This window comes from Rhinolophus sinicus, linkage group LG05 (genome assembly GCF_036562045.2).
Source record: "Rhinolophus sinicus isolate RSC01 linkage group LG05, ASM3656204v1, whole genome shotgun sequence".
Lineage (NCBI taxonomy): Eukaryota > Metazoa > Chordata > Mammalia > Chiroptera > Rhinolophidae > Rhinolophus > Rhinolophus sinicus.
The window spans coordinates 143,945,818-143,964,206 of record NC_133755.1 but is presented as its reverse complement, the minus strand read 5'-3'; the positions used below and the strand labels follow the sequence as shown (position 1 = coordinate 143,964,206).

The 18,389-nt window shown below is 36.7% G+C and overlaps 2 protein-coding genes across 4 annotated transcripts in view; one reads left to right on the top strand and one right to left on the bottom strand.

The window, feature by feature from the left end:
* The first annotated feature begins 4,240 nt into the window (after positions 1 to 4,240).
* On the top strand, positions 4,241 to 7,590 carry TSPYL4 (TSPY like 4). The gene has a single exon (XM_019741347.2). The coding sequence runs from the start codon at positions 4,342 to 4,344 to the stop codon at positions 5,581 to 5,583; it is 1,242 nt and encodes a 413-aa protein (XP_019596906.2). The 5' UTR covers positions 4,241 to 4,341; the 3' UTR covers positions 5,584 to 7,590.
* Positions 7,591 to 10,890: 3,300 nt separating this feature from the next.
* NT5DC1 (5'-nucleotidase domain containing 1) overlaps positions 10,891 to 18,389 on the bottom strand; it is a 125,086-nt gene continuing 117,587 nt past the window's right edge. For 2 of the 3 annotated variants that reach the window (XM_019741343.2, XM_019741344.2), the window contains exon 12: positions 10,891 to 13,530. In XM_019741343.2, the coding sequence (XP_019596902.2) occupies positions 13,415 to 13,530 (116 nt within the window). In that variant the 3' untranslated portion in view covers positions 10,891 to 13,414. Of the gene's footprint in view, positions 13,531 to 14,088; positions 17,190 to 18,389 lie in introns of all 3 variants that reach the window. The other variant, XR_012496720.1, reaches the window with a different exon arrangement.

Here is an 18,389-nt window from a genome sequence, read left to right as displayed (position 1 = left end):
ATGGAAACAACCAAAATGTTCTTTGATAGATGATTGGATAAGGAAGATGTGCTACATATATATGTACAATGGAATATTATTCAGCCATAAGAAAATATGAAATTGCCATTTGTGACAACATGGTGGATCTTGAGATTATTATGTTAAATGAAATAAATCAGACAGAAAAAGTAGAGAACCAATGACTTTGCTCATATGTGGGATATAAAACTGAAAGCAGCAAACGAACAAGACAGACAAAAACTCATAGACACAGACAACAGTTCAGTGATTACCAGAGGGTAAGAGGAGGGGTGGTAGAAAAGTGTAAAGGGGGTCAAGTATATGGTGATGGAAGGAGTACTGACTGGGTGATGAACACACAATGCAACATATAGATAATGTATTATAGAAATGTACACTTAAAACCTATATAATTTTACTAACCAATGTCACCCCAATAAATTTAATAAAAATTTTCAAAAGTGAAAAAAAAAAAGGAAAAAGACCACTTCCTCCCTCTAGTGACTAGGAATGGGAATACTATATTCATAAGCATTTAAAAAACTGATTCTCAATGTGTGTATGTAACAAGGGGTGTTTGGGAAATTTCCCAGAGTTATTTTGGCTATTAGAATGAATGTGGATGCAACTGGCATTCATTAGGGACATTAGGGATGCTAAACATCCCCAATGTGAGGGATACAAAGTACTTATCCAGGGCTAAACATTCACGTAGATGAAAAAAATCTCTTAATTATTATGTAAGCCTAGAACCTAGCACTATTTTACATATGAAAACAATTTTTTTCACTGTTTTATACACTGCATTTTTGAAAACAACTTCATTATTTCATCTACTCTAAAACATTGTTTATAAGATAATGTCATTACCTTAACCTAACACTAAGAATGAAAACAATTGCCAATTAGTCTCTCACACAAAGCTTTCTAATACTTAAGAATTTTTATTTTATTAACAATCAACAGTGAAAAGGCAAACCATGGAATGTGAGAAAATATTTGCAAATCATGTATCTGAAAAGAGGTTATTGAATCAGATTACCTGGGTTCAGATGTTGGCTCCATCACTGCTGTGTGACATTGGACAAGCAACTCAATTTTTCTTTGCTTCACTTCTTTCTAAAGCAAAATGGAGGTTATTATATTATCACCTCATGCGGTTGTTGTGAGGATTAAATGAGATAACACATTTAAATGTTCAAGTGCCTGGTGTATAAAAGACATTAAATAAATGTAAGCTATGATGAATATATAACCAGAAAACATATCGTCTGAAAAAACAAACTTGCTGTTCAAGAGAGTAATAATAGGGAATATTTCACAAAATTTCCAGCATTTACTGTATACTTTAGTAAAGTCATTTCTATTATATTGTATTAATTTGAACTTCTATGAAACTTCTTGTCTCATAGCAAATGAAAATTACCTTTTAGATTGGCATGGCATTTTTATGGATATTTTCTATAGAATCATAAGTTATTAAGGTATCTTTTTCTGTGCAATGAGGTTTATTGCCAATTGCCAACAGACCCTGTTGTGCACAGAAATCCTATATTCTAATATGCAAAAAATGTAAAACATGAGTCATAGCTACAACATATAGAGGGTGCCAAAAAAATGTATACACATTTTAAGATAGGAAAAAACTATTAAAATTGTAATACTCAATATATACTGGTAACAAAAGATGAATACAAGTCACGTTTGACTTCTGCAATTACAAGAGGTGCTCAAAGTGGTTACCATCAGCATAACTTTAATACAGTTTTTTCCTTTCTGAAAATGTGTATACATTTTTTTGGAGATATATATAGATATTGATGTCTATATCTATATCTATCTTCACCCAACTCAAAATGAAATACCAGCATAATCATATTATTCATTTTGGTAAAACCTTTAAAATTTTTCATTTAGATTAAATCTTTAAGTTTCATTAAAATCTTCTGTGAGATAGTCACTGGACTATACTATAGTAGATGCTAAGGTAGAAGAAGCCACTATGCATCTATCCTGGTCTAGTTGGGATGAGGAGACTGATCTTCATGAAACAACCAAGAAAATTAAAGATAGAAGATAATACATACTAAATTGGATGTCAAAGCTCATAAGAGCTATAGAAATTTAGAGGACTATTAGGACAGTAAGGTGGTTAAGGAAGGTTATATGGAGATGGGAGGAGGCAATTTGCCAATTAATGTATGTCTCACCATGGTGGTATTAACTTCTCTGTGTTCTTGGTCCTTGTTTATGAAATTGATGCATTTAAAATGCCTAGTGCAATCTACACGCGTTAGGCTTTGAATGGAGCTTTAAAGCATGGAGAGGCTGTTAGTGGAAAATGATTCTACTGACAAGAACAATCAAAGCTAGGGACAAGGATGGTTCAAGTAGTGGAGATATAAATCTTTTAAAAATTCTGGTACACAGAAGAGAAAAAAGTTCATAGGTAGTAGCTTTATGTAATTTTCTAATTTTCTATTGCAAATAGCAAACTCTTTTTTTCCTGCATGGCAAAGTAACTTTAATCCAGCATTTCCTTGTTTTCTGCATTTTGGCTCAGGTTATAATCCAAGAGAATTAATCTTTCAACAGTGTAAAGATTCTTTGGGAAAAGAAACAAGGCAAAGTAGTGTCAAAGAATAACTCAAAGTCACAAAGTCACTTAATTAGATTGATTTTCACCCCACAAAAGCAAAAACAAGATTTATTTTTTTAAAAAAGAGGAGAAAAATAATTGTACAACTGGAAGAGTGAATCTTATTTGTACAATTTTTTATTGGATAACTGATTAGCTAGCAGCAGTCACCTGGACAGTCTATCCTTGAGTAGCTGACTAGGGGTACAAAAAAAATCTTAATTTTTTATGAATTCTCTGGAAAATCTTTGTGAGCTAAACTGACTCTGCATGACAAGCAGTTTCTCTGTAATGTCTGCCAGTGCCTTTCCATTAGTACCTCATTCTTAGCTGGACTAGGTAAGCACTACTTCCCTCACTAGAAATCTCAATATACCTGCTGCTTTTCTCTAAATCCTTTTCCCCTAAGTCCTTTCTTCTTACTGAATCCTCTTCTGAGCCCTTATTTGAAAGTGATCACAATCTGGGGTGCTCTGTAGTGGAGTTTACATTACACAGTTACAATCACAATAATTTTCTAGTATAAACTTAAGACATTAAAAATATGCAAACTTAGTTTTCCTTCCTTCCTGCATTTTTTAAAAGGATAAACACCAGTATTTTCACACTCCAACAAGCTAAAAAAACAGCAGATAGTACTGACTTCACTATCTAATGAACTGTATGAGCTAACTGACTTGAATAGACAGTAACTTTTTCTTACTTTTTAAGTAAATATTTTGATATTAAAATATCTTAATTAAGACAATAGCTTCAGGGCTTATCACAGGAGCAAATTTTGGCAAATATTTGCTGGTGTCATGCCCACGGGCATTATGAAGCAGGAACGTTTTTAAGATGAAGATTATAACCTGAGGATAAGCAACATATAAAAGGCATAACTTTAGAAATTAAAATCCCCTGAGATTACATTTCTTCCTATAATGCTTAAAGACTAAATTTGCACACTTGTTCCTGTGTGTCACCTCTAAGTAAGGAAAATACAATTTTTCACTTACATTAGTTAAAAGTGAAGAGGGAATATTGTCCAGTTGCTTTGTAGGTGTTTGCCAAAGTATATAAACTTTAAAATCTGTAAGAAAAATTGAAACGATCTTTTATTATAATATCTTGTTAGGATGAGAGAAGTTTCCCTTTCAGTTCCTCCTGATTTTTAAATGATCGCACTTGACACAGCAATACTTCACTTTTCTTAAAAAACAAACTCTGTTCATCTCAATTTTTGGTAATAGCCATGAATCTGTACATTAAGGAAGGCCTGTGAATTGCTGAATCCACTTTACTGTACATGAGAAGCCCACTGAGCTGAGTTTAAATAAACAATTAACCTTTCTCACCTTTTAAACAAATATTTTAACAATAGCTGAGGTGCCTTAGAAATTCAGTGTTAGAAATCCACATTGACACAATTTTCACATGCTTGAGTTTGGTCTGCATCCAAGTACGCAAACCAAGCCTTTTCCAGACTGACGAAATTCAAAACATTTCGTAACACAAAGACAAAGGAATACTCTTGACTGACGAGCTTAATCACAAGGCGCAGTTCTCGCCCCATATTAAGGCTCTGCTGTCCTGACGTCACCGGTCGCCATGGCAGCATCCTCCCAGGGAGGAAAAGAAGGGTGGTGCGAGGGGCGGAGCACGGCTTCTACTGAGGACAAGGATCGCAGTCTCATCCTGCCCGTCTGACTTCTACCAAAATGAGCGGCAAGGATGGGGACCACAAGGTTCCTGTCGCTAAAACCTGCGGCCTTGCTACTCCTGAGCATGCTCCAGGACATTCGGGCCTGAACCAGCGTGAGAGCGAGGAAACCGAGGCGACACAGGTGATGGCGGACACAGGTGAGGGCAGTTTGGAGACTGCCGCGGAGGGAGGCGCATCTCGGGCCCACTGGGGCTGTGGCCCTGTGCTCCGCATTCGAGTTGCTGCGAGTCGCAGCCGTGCAACGACTAAAATGGGCCAGAAAGAGGCTCCGCCACCTACGGAGGGCCTGGAAGCAGCCTCTGCTTCCGCCTCGGTGGCTACAGACAATAGTCCGGAAAATGGCTGTCAGCGTAGAGAGCCAAGCGGCTCTGCTGGAGAGAAAGCTCTAGAAGGCTGTGGCGCAGGGCAGTTGGGGTCTCTGATGCTGTCTGGGGCAAAGGCCAAGGAATTGACGTCAAAAAAGTGCGCCATCTCAGCGACAGCGGAAAAGGGGGGAGTAGCAGAGGTGGGGGTGGAAGAAAAGGTGATACAGACGGAGAAAAAGGCGGTGGGAGGAGTGAAAGAGGAGACACGCGCCAGGGGCCCGAAGATCAGTAACTGCAGGGACTCGCTAGAGGCTATCGATCAGGAGCTGTCAAACGTAAATGCCCAGGCAGACAGGGCTTTCCTTCAACTGGAGCGCAAGTTTGGCCGGATGCGAAGGCTCCATATGCAGCGCAGAAGTTTCATTATCCAGAATATCCCAGGTTTCTGGGTCACTGCTTTTCGGAACCATCCCCAGCTGTCACCTATGATCAGTGGCCTAGATGAAGACATGATGAGGTACATGATCAACTTGGAAGTTGAGGAGCTTAAACACCCTAGAGCAGGCTGCAAATTCAGGTTCCTCTTTCAGAGCAACCCCTACTTCCGAAATGAGGGGCTCGTCAAGGAATATGAGCGCAGATCCTCTGGCCGGGTGGTGTCTCTTTCCACTCCAGTCCGCTGGCACCGGGGTCAAGACCCCCAGGCCCATATCCACAGGAACCGGGAAGGGAACACTATCCCCAGTTTCTTCAACTGGTTCTCAGACCACAGCCTCCTAGAATTCGACAGGATTGCTGAGATTATCAAAGCAGAACTGTGGCCCAACCCCCTTCAATATTACCTGATGGGTGAAGGGCCCCGCAGAGGAATTCGAGACCCAGCAAGGCAGCCAGTGGCGAGCCCTAGGTCCTTCAGGTTCCAGTCTGGCTAACTCCTGATCTGTGAGAAGCTCCTGCACAAGTTTCCTTGCCACCTCCTCGTGGATTCTGTGCTTAGCCAACAGCATGCAGTTTTCCATCTGCTTTATCTTCACACTGGATTATTTTGTTCTTTGGTTCTTCTAAATCTTCAATCAGTGTCAAGATTGTTGCTTATATGCCTATGCTCTTTTTCCTCTGGGTCTTGGTGCTGTTCTGCAAAGTGTTACGTGTTCCAAGTGCACGGCCTCCCACTGCTTCTATGCCAAGCACATGATGCCATAGATATGCACTGACTTCCTTTGCATGCTTTGGGCATTCTCTGTGACTATGGTCTTTTCCCAGTTTTGTGAGTGTTTACCACAAGGAAGCTTAATATATATCTTTGCAAATAACTACCTGGGCTTCATAACAATGCTGGCTCTGCTCCTTATACTCTGTACTCTATGGTGAGCTCTCTGAGTGTCACCACTGTAACATGAAGCTGATACAGATGATGCCAGCCATCAACCCAAACTGGACATTCCAAGCTACCACTAACTGGTTCCCAGCCGCTTTCCTGTGCCATCCAGCCTGCTGGTTATTTGACAGAATAAGCAGGTGGCTGATGGGTGGCTACTAGGCATGAATGAGGTAACAGTTGAGATGTGTTCTGTTATCCTTAATGCCCTTGGTCGCTCTACATCGTGACCAGGTACTGGTGAGTATGAAAGCCTGTGCTGTGACCACCCAAACCTATTCTCAGCTTTTTGGTTGAGTTTTGCAGTCACCAAGGCCTCCCTCCTCAGGAACTATCGTTGGACTTAAGCCCCCAGGCAGCACACAGGAACTACTCCCTTCCCAAATGGTTACCCAGAAACCCAATTGGCTGTTGGGATGGTTGGGCAGTCATTTGTGACAGTGCCCAAAGCAAGGCTGGAATGGGGGTCCCTTCCAACAGTTAGCCTTTCTGAGTCCTAGACAATAAACCACCCAGGGGCACCGAGAAAGATGTATTTTTTGTGTCTTCCTCTCCTTCCTTCCCTAGTCTCCTTGCCTTCGTTTCCCTCTCCCTACTGCGCCTATCCTGCTCCCTTCCTCTCTCATAAGCAGTTACTGCTCAGAAACAAACAAAAGGTGGGACAGCTGTCAGGGCTGTCTCATGGAGGGGTTTAGTGGTAGTGATGACATCCCCCCTTCTTTCTCCTTTAGTTTTGAAGGCACTGCCCTAAGTTCCCCGAGGGCTTGGGAGGTCTACATACCCAAAGCAGTGGGGAGGGTACTCTAGCTGGAGAAACTGAAAGCGCAGATACAGAAATGAGCCTGCTGTGGAGCGTGTTTGGAAAGGCAGTCGGAAGAGGATACCTGCAGGGTCAGGGGTGAGGGGAGGCCCCAGTGCTCTTCCCAGGAGAGGTGAGAGAATCAAAGTAGTTAATGTTTAAAGAGGATGCTTGGAGGAGAGATTTCCTCCAATTTTTCCTATATCCTTGAATTCACCAGTAGATTTTTATACACAAAAATACAAGTCTAGATGTTTTCTCTCTATTATTCTAGGAATGACCTTATATGTGGAATATTAATGGTATATACTTCTTATTTCACTGTGAGTAAAATCAAATTCCTTCATTTTTGCTTGCTGGCAAAATTGACACTTACAGGCCTGGTTTTTGCTTGTAATTGAGAACGTTTGCAAAAATATCAAACTTGTTTCCTGTGCAGTGTGAAGACTTTGATAATATATCAGCTTGCTCTAATCTCTTCATATATAGTCTATTTTTAGAAATATAATTTGAATAATGTGATCTTTGAAGAGTCTGAAATTTTGCAAATTGTCGCTGTCTTATGAAAGTAATCTCAAGAAGAAAAACATAACTCTGTCTTACTTGATATTTCTTGCCCTAATAGTAATGTGGTACTTGATATTTTATGTTCCTAACCCGTGTAAGTACTTGTAGAATTGCTCTGTCAAACTAAACAAGGATTGTTAGTACTTTTGTCTTCTGTGTGCTCGAAGAAAAAATAAAATCTGTCACTCTGCTGTATTTCTTGTTTTCACTGAAAAAATAACAATGAATCAAGTTCTGTGTTGTCCAGGCTAATAAAGGCTGAGAAATCATTAGTTAACAAATGGTATGTATGCATCATCCTGAAGGTAAAAGCAAACCAAAAAAAAGGACAACAGCCACCAAACCTAAGTTTTCGTGTTTTTTTTGGCTTGGAAAATGGTAAATAAGCCCATTGCAGCTGCATACACATGAATACAATTTTTCCTCTACAATCAGTGCAGTTTTTGGTGGTAATTGAAGCATCATATGTTGATTTGTCACTTAACTGTTTTCCATTGAAAACTTCTCCATGCAGCATCCGTGTTTAATATACTTCTGTTAATCGTATCCCCTCCTTGATCTCATTTAATGAGCTTAAGATAAGACTTTTGGAAGAATTAACCGTTGTGTATTCTGTAAGTGCTACTTAAATTCTTTTCATACAAGAGTGATGCTTTAAAGAGAAAGAACAAAAAACTATGCCTGAAATATGTCTAGAAACAAATAACAGACATCACAACTTCAGTTACCACGAATGTTTTGCTGTTCATCATTTATTACCTGAAGGTTTGGGAGATAAATACTTCTGACTTCTCCGTAGTAGGGAGGGCTATGGGTGCTGCAAGATCTGTGAAAGTGAATGACTCAAGTATTTTTAGCCATCTAAACAAAAATTTGACAAATGGCTCAAAATTAATGATTTGAATTAGACTGTTAATTAAATCTACAGTTAAACAGACTTGTTGACTCTTGGTGCAATTCTTTCTCACAAGTTCTATGTGCTGAAAACTTAGAGAGCTAAGTTTTCTTTTGCAAGTTCTATAGCATCTTAATCCTAAATTCCCCTTAAGAACACTTTACTTTTCCACTTCAGTGATTGCTGCATCTTCAACCACCTGTTTCAAGCATCACCTTTCATCCTATTCTGGCTATAATCAGAAAATGTCATTTTGTTGCCCTTGGTTTATTATCAGATTCAGTCTCATCAGTAGAATTCATTTGTCAGGCTGGTGCCACTCATTTGTTGAGATTTGTTTAGTCTAATAAAATTAGTCTCAATTAGGCATTCTCTAGGTTGTACTTACTAACCAATTGGTTCACTCCTATAGGCCCGTTTCATTTCTTTGCATTGCTTTCTTTTCCTTAATTTTAAACACAAATTATTCTTTATGCAGACCTCCAAACCAGTTACGAGGTTCTCTCATCCTCTGGTCACCAAAGAAGTGCGTTATTATTTTGGTCTGCTCAGGCCATATTGCCCTGACAATAGTTGTGACGCATTTCATGATTTCTCTGGTCCCTATGTGACAATGTTACAATTTCTGGGCATTCAGCTCAAGCCAGACACCCACAAAAGGCTTCTTTGACCTTCCGCAAGGTCAGAGTAATGGCCTCAGTAATCAGGCCCTCATCTCTCCTCCCTGTTACTCCTGCTTCTGCTTTATCTCCAGTTGATTCATTTCCTTAAATCAGTTTTCATCATAAAAACAAACCCAAAAAATTACCTGTATTCTTGAGTTCCCTGCTCCATGGAGTCACAATTTGCACCTTGGATATCTGACTGCTTCAGATACACTTTCCCTGGCTTGAGGCTCTCAAGAGATCTGAGATATGTCAGGCACTTCCACGTGTTCCCATGTTACTTCATAATCCTGACATAATTTTTTATCTCCATTTAAATGATTGTAGAAACAGGCTTAGAAAGTTGAAATTGCCTAAGATGCAAGTCACACAGACTTACATTTTCTGATTTCAAGCTACGGTACCTTGCATTATATCACAGATGACTGTACTAAATTTGGCGTAAAAAACCCCCCTATTTATGTGCATATTTAGGCCTCAGATGAATGGGTTATTAACTCAGATGAATGGGTTATTTTTAACCCATTCATGAGTGGTTTTTGGAAAGGGTACTTTAAAAAAAAATCAATGCACATTATTAAAACATTCCTGAATTTACATGTCATCTTGATGTTTGCCGCATAAGTGAATGAAACCTTTCATCAATGGGAGTAAATGCACCAAAAGGAATTTAAATACATTATACTTGGGAAATTTAGGTCCTAAGAACTGTAAAGAAGTGTTGATATCTCAAATTTAGAGAATGAATATTTTTTAATTCAACATGGTGATTGCTTTTAACAGGCACTTTTTAAAGAGGCACTCTAACTTACTAAATTTTGTTAAGCTTTGGTCTTTACCAAGAAAGTACCAAGGCCTAAGTACCAAGAAAGTAAAATTGTATTTTTTAACAATGAGTTTGAGAACAGAAGCCTGGTCCAAGAACCTGACTGTCAAGCAATCTGTGCTGTTGTCATTTTAAGTAATGACCCAACTTCTCTGTAGGCCCAGATATCCCGTCTTCCACTAAGTTTACCTGAACCAGTTTTCAGTATTCCTTCTCCATTGTTTGCAGCAGAGAGGGGAATGTGCTAAGTATTCAAGATGAACATTTGAACCTGAATATGAAGAAAGAGTAGACCTGCTTATTGATGATTTTAGCATATGTCGCTTCCAAGAAAAGCAGGCATTGTACGTTGTAGTCCTGTGATTCTTGGTTCTCTATTTTACTTTTCCAGGTAATTTCAATGTTATAGACAGTTAATATTTTTTATATAATGTTGAGTTCCTTTAGGACAGAGTCTGTCTTCACTTCTAATCCCTCACTTGTCCTAGCATGGTGTGATTATTAAATTGAAGTGTGGTTTTAGACTGAAAATTTGCCCCAATCTAGATCTAATATTTGAAGACTTTATGTATCAATTAGCTGAGTATGAATTTTGGTGTCAAACTTGGGCTCATGTACAAACTCTGTTCCTTAGTAACTGCAAATTTGAACAAGCATATTATGTAACCTCTGTGAATTTCACTTTCCTCTATAAAATTTTAATAATTATATACTTTTCATATGGTTGCAGTAGGGAGTAAATAAGATTAGGTACATGAAGTAGCCTCATGAGGAATCAGCACTCGTTACTATTAAATTTTTACCATTATTTCTGATGACTCTAGAGACAACAAGAATTCACCTTTCTGAATTCACCATATATGGACTGCACCATACCCAAGGATTTTCAAGGGCAGCAACTAGACCATAGTGGGTGAGTTAATTCTCGACTATATCCCAGTCTTGCACTCATCTGGAAGCCACCTCTTATGATAACCTTGTTATTAAGAGCCTGAGAAGAGGTAAGGGGTACTGTGACATCACATTAAAAAACAAAAAAAACTATCCATGTGACTCTAACATTCATTCAGAGTTGTTACATCCAGACCATTTGACATTCCATTTTATGCTTATTTTTTATATAAAATCATTTATTTTTCAGACATGGTCACTAAAAGTATTCGTACACATATACATACACATGTACTATATATATCACATACATAATTGTTGGATCTGAATGTTGGTGGTGAAATAATACTTGATTTCGATTTAGAGTTTAAGAAACTCAGAAGTAGATGCTTTCAGATTGTAATTCATGGTTCAATTGAAGTTTCCACTACCTCAATATTCTAAATTCCAAATTCTGACACACTGTTTGACCACTGTGGCCTTCAGATCTTTCCTCTGCTGATGGGATCAATAGTGGCCAACAAAGAAAATCTCCGCTCCCTTGCCAGTTATTCTTAGGTATCTTTTAGATGATGAATGTTTGACTGTCTGCTAATATTAAACGTAAGCCTGCCTATTTGTACAATTTTCCTGTTTTCTTATTCATGACTTTATTAACGAACATATATCTTTTTTTCCTCTAATAGTCTCTTTTTAATTTTTATAGTGCCATTTTTTGATGATGATTATTAATCTTCATGTCCAATTAGAAACACTGGCACTTTTTAAAAATAATGAGATAAAAATGTGAAAGTCTAATTACAGTCCAACAGAAAAACAACATTATTAGCACTATCTCTGTTAAAAAGGGGGAAGGAAACTTGGAAACAAACTCTAACCTCCTTTGACAAGATGGGAGAGGTCAAATTAGGTGGTAACTTGTTCAGATTCTTTAGGGAGGTACTGGTAAAAGTAGGACTATGACTTCTGATTTGAGTGAATTTTTTTCACTCCTCCATGGCCAGAAAAGTGCAATTAACTACTTATTTTGGGGTTCTTATTTTTCATATTAATAGTAGCAGTTCTAAGTATTTAAATATGTATTCTTTGCCATTTACAAAATAAACATGTAAGGAAAAATAACTATTTTTAAAAGAAATCAAATGTGTATTGAAAGTATACATGAGACAGCATCTATCATTTAGCCTTAAGTTTGATGTGTACTTATTATATTCCAATGAGATTTGGAAATCAATTCCAAATACTTTACCTTATACTTATTAGTAATTATCAAAGAAAGCTACTGACTTTGAGGAAGTAACTTCAGTAACTGTTTACCTACCCTGAGATACCTGTTCCCACAACATATTTGGGATTATTTGAGCATTTAAAATTTTAACAAAATATCTATTTTTTTATTGCATGCATCAATATGCTAGTTAAGTTCTCTGCTATAGTCCAGGTAAAATAATGATAGTGACCAGTGTATTTCCTGGTAAAGTCCATGATGAACAGAGTGAAATGATAACATAAAGAGGAGACAGGATTTATATTGTAAACATTATCTAGCTCCAAACATTTTGCAACCAATAGCTACTAATATGACTATAAATAGAACATAGAACACAGTCGTCCTGGATTGTAGTACACCTATAAAAGCTCTTAAAGCAGTTTTTTCTCACCCTTTTTTATTTCATTATCACCCCCCCATCCTAAGGAGAAAAATTTAACTCAAATTTAATTAATAAATTTTACTTTAAATTATATTTCTCATAATGGGAAAAGTTAATTCTAAGGAGTAAGATTTTATTGGGTAATGTTTAGCTTTGGAAGGCTATAATCCATTGCATTATGTAGTATTTTTTTTCACCCCAAGAACCAATTTTGTACCATTGAGAATACACGTTTTAAATTGAATGAAAATGAATTAAATAGCCTTTAAAATTCTTAGGGAGGAGGAGGAATCTTAATGGGTAACATTGGAGGTTGAAATAGTTGGTTAGCTTCTGGTATCATCTCTATCCCATATTGGTTGTGTTGTCTTAGAAGAAATCATGTCTCTTTTATTTCCTTGTTTTGAAAATACAAGAATAGCATAAAGCCTAATAGACTGGAAAAATCATTTAATCTCACTGGACTCAGTGTTCTTCGGTATAAATTGAAAAAGCTGGTGTAGATCAGTTGTTCTCAATTCTGGCTACATTTTCCGGGGGATATAAAAGATGTCAGCGCTCACCTATATCCCCAGACCAATTCAACCAGTCTCTGGAGTTTATGGTCCAGTCAGTGCGAAGCACTATCATTAAGCACAGATTCCGGGGTCCCCTTTCCAGAGTTTCTCACTCTGTAGGTCTGGGGTGGGGCCTGCAAAAATGCATTTCTATCAAGTTCTCAGGTGATGCTATGCTAGTGGTTTGGGTCTACATTTTCTGAGATCCACTGGTCTAGGCACAGGCGTAAATATGTGTGTGTGTGTATATCTCCCCAGGTGAATTCTAATCTCAGAATTATTGGTATAGAAAATATTAATAAGGTTTGGTTCTTTTTAGGTCTAAGACACTGAGATTTTCAATACAATGAGAGTTGTTGGGCACCAAGATGATCTATATAGAAAGGTGACCTATGGAAAAACATTATCAATTTCTTGGTCAATTTTCATTAAGAATTTGTTCCTATAAAGCATTTTACAGTTTTAAATTAACAATTTTTACAGTATGTTTGCTGCATATGTGGTTCTTCACTTCATTTTTCAGTAAAGAAAAGTTATTTGTTTGTCAATGTTTCATCATTTGATAAAACCACTGGAGGGTTTGGATAGTAGCCAGCTGTTTTTGAATTGTTTGGAGAGAATCTTGTAAACTTGTAGTCCAGGGGTAATTCTGGGGAAAAAAAACAAAAACAAAAACAGTTTGATTATTTTGCAGATCTCACAAGGCCTTTCATAAATATAAGCACCAAAATTTGATAGTCACTGATAATAAAACTTTAATTAGAGTTTCATGATTTTAGTATTTCTTTTGTCACCTGGATAGGTTGTACTTAGGATACAGAGTGTAGATGCCTTTCCCTATAAAATTTAGAATAATATTAAACTCAACTTACATTTAGAGATATTGTAAATCATCTTCAGAGTTCAAACTAGTGAGTTTAATGTTAATACACTCCACATACAAAAGTTAACATGTAAAATAGGAAAGACTCTGATTTTTTTTTTTTTAAATTTATAAATCTCTCCTTACTCAAGAGGATCATGTAATTGGTAAATGAGAACTAATAATCTTCATAGCCCTTAGTAATAAGAGAGTTACTAAAAATAATCTTTTAATGGCCAGCTAAATAAGGATTCTAATATGTACAATGTGGCAAATTTCTCCATATGATAAACATTACACACACACAGCCACAGGGAAATCAGGAAAAAGCACCTAAAATCATACTTTATTGATGGTGGGACACTGTGACATCTTCATATAAGTCTCTCAAAAGCTAGTCTTCAGATCTTTTCTCAGATCTCTTCAAGGAAACATTGCCAGAAATATTACAATTAAAACATTATGATATATGTCATGTTATGATAGTCATTACACATGCAGATAGATACTGGGCAGTAATCCTTATTTCACAAATTTCACAAGTAAAACATCACTTAGTAGTACTGAGTATTCTGCGAATGACACCAGCACAAAAATTATACTTTATATTAAATGCTAGAAGGTTCAAGAAGTTAATTCTTATGAGGAGAAAACTAGTGCTAGAGATTGGGAAGAAGGAACACTCCCTTTCTGATGCCAGAGAAAGCTAAGATTACTGTAAACAAAAAAAATTCAGTATTAGTAAATTTCATAGGTCTTCACTGCTCAGTCAGCTGGATTGTATTTTGAACCGTGCATTAAAAGGCATTGGAAGGGGAGGCCGGTTAGCTCAGTTGGTTACGAGTGTGGTGCTCTTAACAAGGTTGCCGTTTCGATCCCCATATGGGCCACTATGAGCTGCGTCCTCCACAGCTAGATTCAAATGACTACTTGACTTGGAGCTGATGGGTCCTGGAAAAACACACTTAAATAAATAAAAGTTGAAAAAAAGAAAAAAGGCATTGGAAAGTAACTGACAAAACTGGATTTTTAAAATTACATATCTGAGGTCCTGGATTTCTAATAAGCCACCAAATGATACAGGCTAACAGTTGAGCCATCCATCTTCTTCTGTCTTTCCTATACATTTCCTAAAGTAAATGTTTAGGTCTCTCTATAGCTCCTATTGTAAGGTTAAAAATGATTATGTTATCAGAATGCTTATAAACCAGTCACTTTTGTAATGTATATAGCTAATATGTGCAAACTTTTAAAACATCTGTAAAAAGGGCTTCTATGCATTTAAATGTCAATGAGATAACTAAGTCTAACAGGATATCCATGAATAAAGAAACATTACATGAATACAAAAAGGTTTTAAGAGGCAAAGGGGGGAATATCAGATTTGTTTTTCACCTATCTCATTTAAAACAAAAATTTTATTCTTTCTCCCAGGTAGCAGAAAATATCTACAACCATTAAGAAATCTTGGTATGGAATAGCCAAACTGAGATCATATGACTGTTCTGTTAAAACAAGGATCTCTAGATGGGTGATTCAGCGAGAAGAAAGCATTTACCTCTCTTTTATAGGAAAGTCATTGCTGGGTGATGACTGGAACAAAAGAGAAAGATACACAAAGAACCAAATTCTTGTTTACCACAATGTTCTATCAACTGCTGTGTACTAAATACACTGTAACAACAACCATATTATATAACAATTAAATGAAGTGAAACAAAATGAAATATATTCTTAAACAATAAGTTCAATGTAAAATAACACAGAACACAACTCTCTTGGGACTTTTAAAATATATTAGTAGGGTAACATTTATCTAACGATTCTATCTGCAACATGTCTAAAGCCATGGCCATTGCAATTTTTTTCCCAGCCATTTTTCTTAATGTGGAGGTACCTTGCACAGCAGTATCCAATTTTACTGAATACCAAAGGGTACCAAAAAACGTATACAAGTGGCTACTTTGGTCAACGTTGCTCCAGTAGTAGTCCGCCATAATCAGAAGTGTCTGGACCCGGATGGCAACCACTTTGCGCACCTCTTATAACTGCAGAAGTCAAATGTGACTTATATTCATCTTTTGTTATCGGTATATATTGAGTAGTACAATCTTAACACAGTTTTCGTTTCTTAAAATGTGTTTCTTACATTTTTTTGGCACCCTCTGTATGTTACTGAAATAATCAGTTTGAAGTTGTGTGAGATGTAACTTTAAGAGAATGTGATCATAGCAATGAGTGTTAACTTAGCGACTGACTAACAGCTTGCTTTTTAAGGAAGTGTCTTGGTCATCAAAATCAACAACTGAAAATGATATACCAGTTCTCTCTCATTGTTTCCCCACACACTGTACTTGTTTTTTGGTGTTTTTTTTTTTTAAATCAGTACTTGTTTAGCTTTGTTTGACTATTTAATACTTCTCCTGAGAGAAGTTAGAAGACAAAGGCCCTGCCAAGTTCTTTTCCAGGGTGCTGTGGAAGAAAGCCTTCGGAAAATGAAAATGGGAGGGTACTGATGTTATCTTCTGTAAGGAGAGGTGATCACCACAGAAGATAAAGAAGGGGATATTTTCCAATTCTTTGGAGAAGTATTTAAATCTTGCAATAGTGGAGATTCACTTTTCTTTGATTTTCTTACTATTTAACAAATATAGCCTATTGAACAGTTTTTATCCAGGTCCCCTAGAATAATTCAGTGACTTCCATTATCACACTATCCTACTCTCTCACTATAAATGTGAATCACTTTGAAAGAAAGGAAGAGTGAAATATAAAAATTAAAAATAATAGTTATTTAATTCTGGGCTGGCACCTTCCTCCAAGTTACAAGGTCTATTTCTTTAACAGGAAAGTCATTTGTAAAAGGAAGACATATATTTAGGTTATTTTTCTTTAATTTTATGTGTGTAAGCATGGAACAGAATGAAAATAATAAACCATTCTTTTGAAACCAATGGTATTGAGATATTTCAATGAATAGAATATACTGATACACTAGATTTGTATACTACCATAGAGGATGGACCTTTGGGAAGGTCCTACATATGTTAGGTTAGATGTCATCGTCATCATCATCATCCTACTACCAATAATTCAGATAAATTATCTTGCTTTATTTTCTCTCATATCCCTCCTATGAGGGAGGAAATGAAGCCTGGTATTATCATCCTCAGCTTAAGGAAGAAGAATCTTGAGTATTTTCATTTCTAAATTGGAACTGAGACAGCTAGCAAAGCTGGATAAAATATAAACATCAGAGTGAAGTCACTGGAGAGCTGAAGAAGAAACCAAGACGTGAAAACACAATTCCTGGGAAGGAGTAACAAGCAGAGATGTGAGCTGACACTCTGCCCCAGCTTTTTCCTTTAGGCACTTGAATTGTGGCTTGGGGCAGGGACAGTTACTAGGCTCAGAAAAGTGGTAGAACTTTTGTCAGTCTTGAAGGGCTGTGAAGAAAAATAGAAGAGTTAGGAATGCTCTTTAAAGGAAGGGGTGGAGAAACGGACCCCGCTGGTTTTCTCAAGCTCTTTTCCAAATTCTGAAGGGAACTTCAGGAAACTAAGAAGCAAGCAGAAGCATACACCTCTGTAAAGCAGAGTGGATTTTTCAGCAGTTTCTTGATATTGAGAAAACAGAGAGGGATTAAGTTCTGACTTGAGAGAGGAGCGGGGCCCTGGTGAATATCTCAGACTTTCAATTACATATTTCTGAAAACAACTTATTATTATGAAGTGATTCTCTTTCATGTTAATGGATTTTTCCCTTAAGGTCTACTTTGTTTCACATTAATACAGCGAACGCGAACCTTCTTTTGGTTAATGTTAGCATGGTATCTCTTTCCATCTTCTGATGTTTAAACTTCAGTGTCCTTATGTTTCAGAGATGTCTCTTATGAATAGCCCATAGTTGGGTTTTGTTATTTCACCGGCTTTTAATTAGGATATTTAGCCACCTACGTTTAACGTAGTCACTCAGGTGTAGATCTATCATTTTACTCAATACTCTCCATTTGTCTTACTTATTCTTAATATTCTCTTTATTCCCCTTTCTTGTTTTCTTTTAGATTTTAAAGCTATTTTACATAATTAGCTCAGAATGTATATCATTACAATTCTTTTGATTACAACACGCATTTTTGACTTATCGCTATCATGCTTGTGTCCTTTACCATATAATACAAGGATTTAGAACAGTTTAACTTCAGCTGTCTCCCTTTGGGATTTATATGCCATTGTTTTCATGTTTTTAAATTCTGTGTTTAAACCCCATAGGACTTCCTTTTTTTTATTGTTTCCGAAAGTAAATATTCATTTTAAATTATTCACATATCTATCCTTTTGTTGCTGTATTTTCCTTCTTGCATCTCCAATCTTCCAACAGGGATCATTCTTACTTTAGTCTGAAGAACAATACTCTTTAGTATTTACTTTACTGTAGGTCTTCTGGACATACATTTCCTCCATTTTTTTCTTTCTAAAAATCTTTTGACCTATTTTCTGGTGCACTAATTCATTTTTCAACTGTGTCTAAACTGGTGCTAAACCCATCCATTAAATTCTTAATTTTGCTTTTTTAGTATTTCAATTTTAGACTGTCCATTCTTTTTATGGTTTTTATGTCTCTACCAAATTTCTCATTACTTCTTT

What these genes read in the sequence shown, in the direction of transcription:
- TSPYL4 (XM_019741347.2), top strand. Translation starts at nt 4,342, where the DNA reads ATGAGCGGCAAGGATGGGGACCACAAGGTTCCTGTCGCTAAAACCTGC.